At 47.5% G+C, this 3,639-nt stretch overlaps 1 protein-coding gene across 1 annotated transcript; it reads right to left on the bottom strand.

Annotated features, from left to right (window-relative positions):
* Positions 1-2,597: 2,597 nt before the first annotated feature.
* LOC107301788 (fibroleukin-like) lies at positions 2,598-3,363 on the bottom strand. The gene has a single exon (XM_015830969.1). It carries the CDS (start codon positions 3,361-3,363, stop codon positions 2,680-2,682), a length of 684 nt encoding a protein of 227 aa, XP_015686455.1. The 3' UTR covers positions 2,598-2,679.
* Positions 3,364-3,639: the final 276 nt, after the last annotated feature.

Genomic DNA, 3,639 nt, shown 5'->3' with positions numbered 1-3,639 from the left:
GGTCAGAGTGGCAAGCTTCTAGAAATTCCCTGTTTTTGGACTTGACTTGGTCTAGGACAGAGGTAGGCAACCTTGGCTCTTTTATGACTCGTGGACTTCAACTCCCAGAATTCCTGAGCCAGCCACTCTGAGGGGAAAGGGAGAGGTTTCCAAGCTGAGCCATGCTGGCTCAGGAATTCTGGGAGTTGAAGTCCATAAGTCTTAAAGCTGCCAAGGTTGAGGACCCCTGAAATAGGGCAGGGGTGGGGAACCTTGGCTCTTTTATGACTCGTGGACTTCAACTCCCAGAATTCCTGAGCCAGCATGAGGGAACTATGACCCCTTCATGACTTGTGGACTTCAACTCCCAGAATTCCTGAGCCAGCATGAGGGAACTATGACCCCTTCATGACTTGTGGACTTCAACTCCCAGAATTCCTGGGCCAGCATGGCTCAGCTTGGAAACCTCTCCCTTTCCCCTCAGCATGGCTGGCTCAGGAATTCTGGGAGTTGAAGTCCACGAGTCATAAAAGAGCCAAGATTGCCTACCCCTGGTCTAGGATGTCCACATTCTTCCGATTGAAATCATGGTTAAGTCTGTCTACCTTATGGATACTAACATCAACAGGAGAACTACCTCTACAATAAAATCAAGCGGACTTTTTTTTTCAGTTTCTGTGCATTAATTCAGGGCTTTCCAAACTCGGCAACTTTTTAAGATTTGTGGACCTCTACTCCTAGAATTCCCCGAGCCAGCGTGGCTGGCTGAGGAATTCTGGGAACTGAAGTCCACAAGTCTTCAAGTTGCCAAATTTGAAGACCCTATGGCAGGGGTAGGCAACCTTGGCTCTTTTATGACTCGTGGACTTCAACTCCCAGAATTCCTGAGCCAGCCACGCTGAGGGGAAAGGGAGAGGTTTCCAAGCTGAGCCATGCCGGCTCAGGAATTCTGGGAGTTGAAGTCCACGAGTCATAAAAGAGCCAAGGTTGCCTACCCCTGGACTAGGGTAGCTGAGGATGGATAGTGTGTGTATTGTCAGTTTGCTAACATTGGACACTGAGCTTCTCACATATAAGTTGCGACGCTGAACTTTCCCCTCAGCTGTTGATCCAAACGTCTCCGAAAATTGTGAGGCTGTACCTGGGTCCTAAATCCTTTCTCATAAACAGAAACATCCATACCTAAGTGCTGACTGATGCTGCTGCTCAGCTGAGCTAATACAGGCAGTCCCCGAATTACGACGGTTCATTTAGCGACCGTTCAAAGTTCAAAGGGGCTTATGACCGTTTTTCACACCTAGCCATCTTTGCAGCATCCACACGATCACCCGATCAACACTCAGACCCTTGGCAACTGACTCATAGTTATGACGGTCGCAGCGTCCTGGGAGGGGTGTCCTGCTATCCGCTTTTGCGACCTTCTGACAAGCAAAGTCGAGGGGGACAAGCCTGTCACTAACCTAACAATTGCAGGTTAACAACGGCGGCCAGACAAATCGTAAAATGGGGTATAAAATTCCCTTGGCCGATGTCTCGCTTTGCAGCGTAACTTTGGGGCTCAGTTACGGTCGTAAGGCGAGGACTTGATTTCACTTCTAATCTCTTCAGCCTTATCCACCTGCTGCTTTTCTCACTCTTTCAGAGGGTTCCCTCATTCCACAAATAATGAGGTTTAATTCACTTTTCATCCATTGCTCTTTTCTAAAGCGGTACTAGGGCTGCTTTACAAAGCCCTAGTCAGACCACACCTGGAACACTGCAGCCAATTTTGGTCCCCTTTTCCCCAAAAAGAGGTTGAGAATTTGGAAAAAATTCAGAGAAGAGCAACTAAGATGATCAAAGGCCTGGAGACTACGGCTGCGGGACTAAGGTTTGGCTAGTCTAAAGAAAAGAAGAAATAGGGGAGACACAATAGCAGAGTTCCAATATTTGAGAGGCTGCCACAAAGAAGAGGGGGTCAACTTATTCTCCAAAGCATCAGAAGGCAGGACGAGAAACAATGGTTGGAAACTGACCAAGGAGAGAAGCAACCTGGAATTAAGGAGAAACTTCCTAACAGTGAGGACAATCAACCAGTGGAACAACCTGCCTCCAGAAGCTGTGAATGCTCCAACACTGGAAGTTTTTAACAAGAGACTGGACATTCACCTGTCTGAGACAGTATAGGTTCTCCTGCTTGAGCAGGGGGCTGGACTAGAAGACCTCCAAGGTCCCTTCCAGTTCTATTCTATTCTATTTCTATTCTATTCCTATTTCTATTCCATTCCATTCCATTATATTCCTATTCTATTCTATTCCATTCCATTCTATTCTATTCTATTCTATTCTATTCTATTCTATTCTATTCTATTCTATTCTATTCTATTCTATTCCTATTTCTATTCCATTCCATTCCATTCCATTATATTCCTATTCTATTCTATTCTATTCTATTCTATTCTATTCTATTCTATTCTATTTCTATTCCATTCTTTATTTGTATTCCATTCTTTATTTCTATTCTATTCTGTTCTGTTCTGTTCTGTTCTATTCCCATTCCATTCCTTATTTCTATTCTATTCTATTCTATTCTATTCTATTCTATTCTATTCTATTCTATTCTATTCTATTCTATTCTATTCTATTCTTTGACCCAGGCAAACCCCAAACCCTGGCTTCTGGATAACCCGGTTCAACAACGTTCTCAACGCAGCAAGAGCGCTAACACTCTAAATTCCTTCTAGAGATGATAAAAGCCGACCTACCTGTACTGGGTCCCACCGCCGCACATTGCGAAGAGCACTTCAGGTCCAGGGTGTTGACGAAAAAAGTCAGGTTGGCCACTTTGTTGTCCACGTAGTTTTCCACGTTGTTCATGTTGACCAGGTTCATTTTCTCCAGCCGGCCGTGCAGAGTGTGGATCTGGTTCTTGGCGTTCTTCAGGTTCTCCGACAGCTTGGAGACCTTGTCCTGCAGATCCGTGACCCGGTTGTCTTGGCCCACGCTCTGGTTGGCGGGACCCCCGGCGCCCGGCGGCAGAAAGTCGTTGCTCTCCTTCTCTCGGTTGTCGTCGGCCTGGAGTTTGCAATCCTGGCAGGATTTCTTCAAGCTGTTGACCGTTTCTTTGAGGAGCTGCACTTCCTGGAGGGTCTTCTCCATCAGCTGAAACTGCCTGGGCAGCTGGATGCTCAGGGGAGGGAAGTTCACCTGGTAGGGACAGTCCTCTCCATCACACTTCCCGCTGCTCTGGAGCAGGAGAGGGCAAGCTGGGGGACCTTTCTCTTCTCCAACTCCTTCTCCTTCTCCTTCTCCCCTTCCTGCATGTTCTTCCGACAGAGCGAAGCTGTGTGCAAAAAGCAGGGCTACTACTACCTGCAGCAACGCCGCTGTGCGAGCGAGCTTCATCTTGCTTGGCTGAGGAGGCAGCCCAATGAGGAAGTCCACGGAGCAGCTGCAACTTTTATACAGGCCAGCTGGCTGGCGCTCGGGGCGTTATCACAGGCTGTCTGCTTCGGTTCTCAGAAAAGGGTGGGTGTATCTTGCATCACGAGCCGAAAGGGATATTAATAGCAGCCAGCGGAGTAGTGAAGGGTGAGGGAAATCACCCAAGCTCTCCTGCTCCTTGGCGTTGCCTTCGGCTTTTGTCCACGTAAGCAGAATTCATTCGGGGGGATGTACAGA

This window comes from Protobothrops mucrosquamatus, unplaced genomic scaffold (assembly GCF_001527695.2).
Source record: "Protobothrops mucrosquamatus isolate PMUCROS unplaced genomic scaffold, P.Mucros_1.0 scaffold16683, whole genome shotgun sequence".
Classification (NCBI taxonomy): Eukaryota; Metazoa; Chordata; class Lepidosauria; order Squamata; family Viperidae; genus Protobothrops; species Protobothrops mucrosquamatus.
This window is presented reverse-complemented; position numbering and strand designations above follow the sequence as displayed.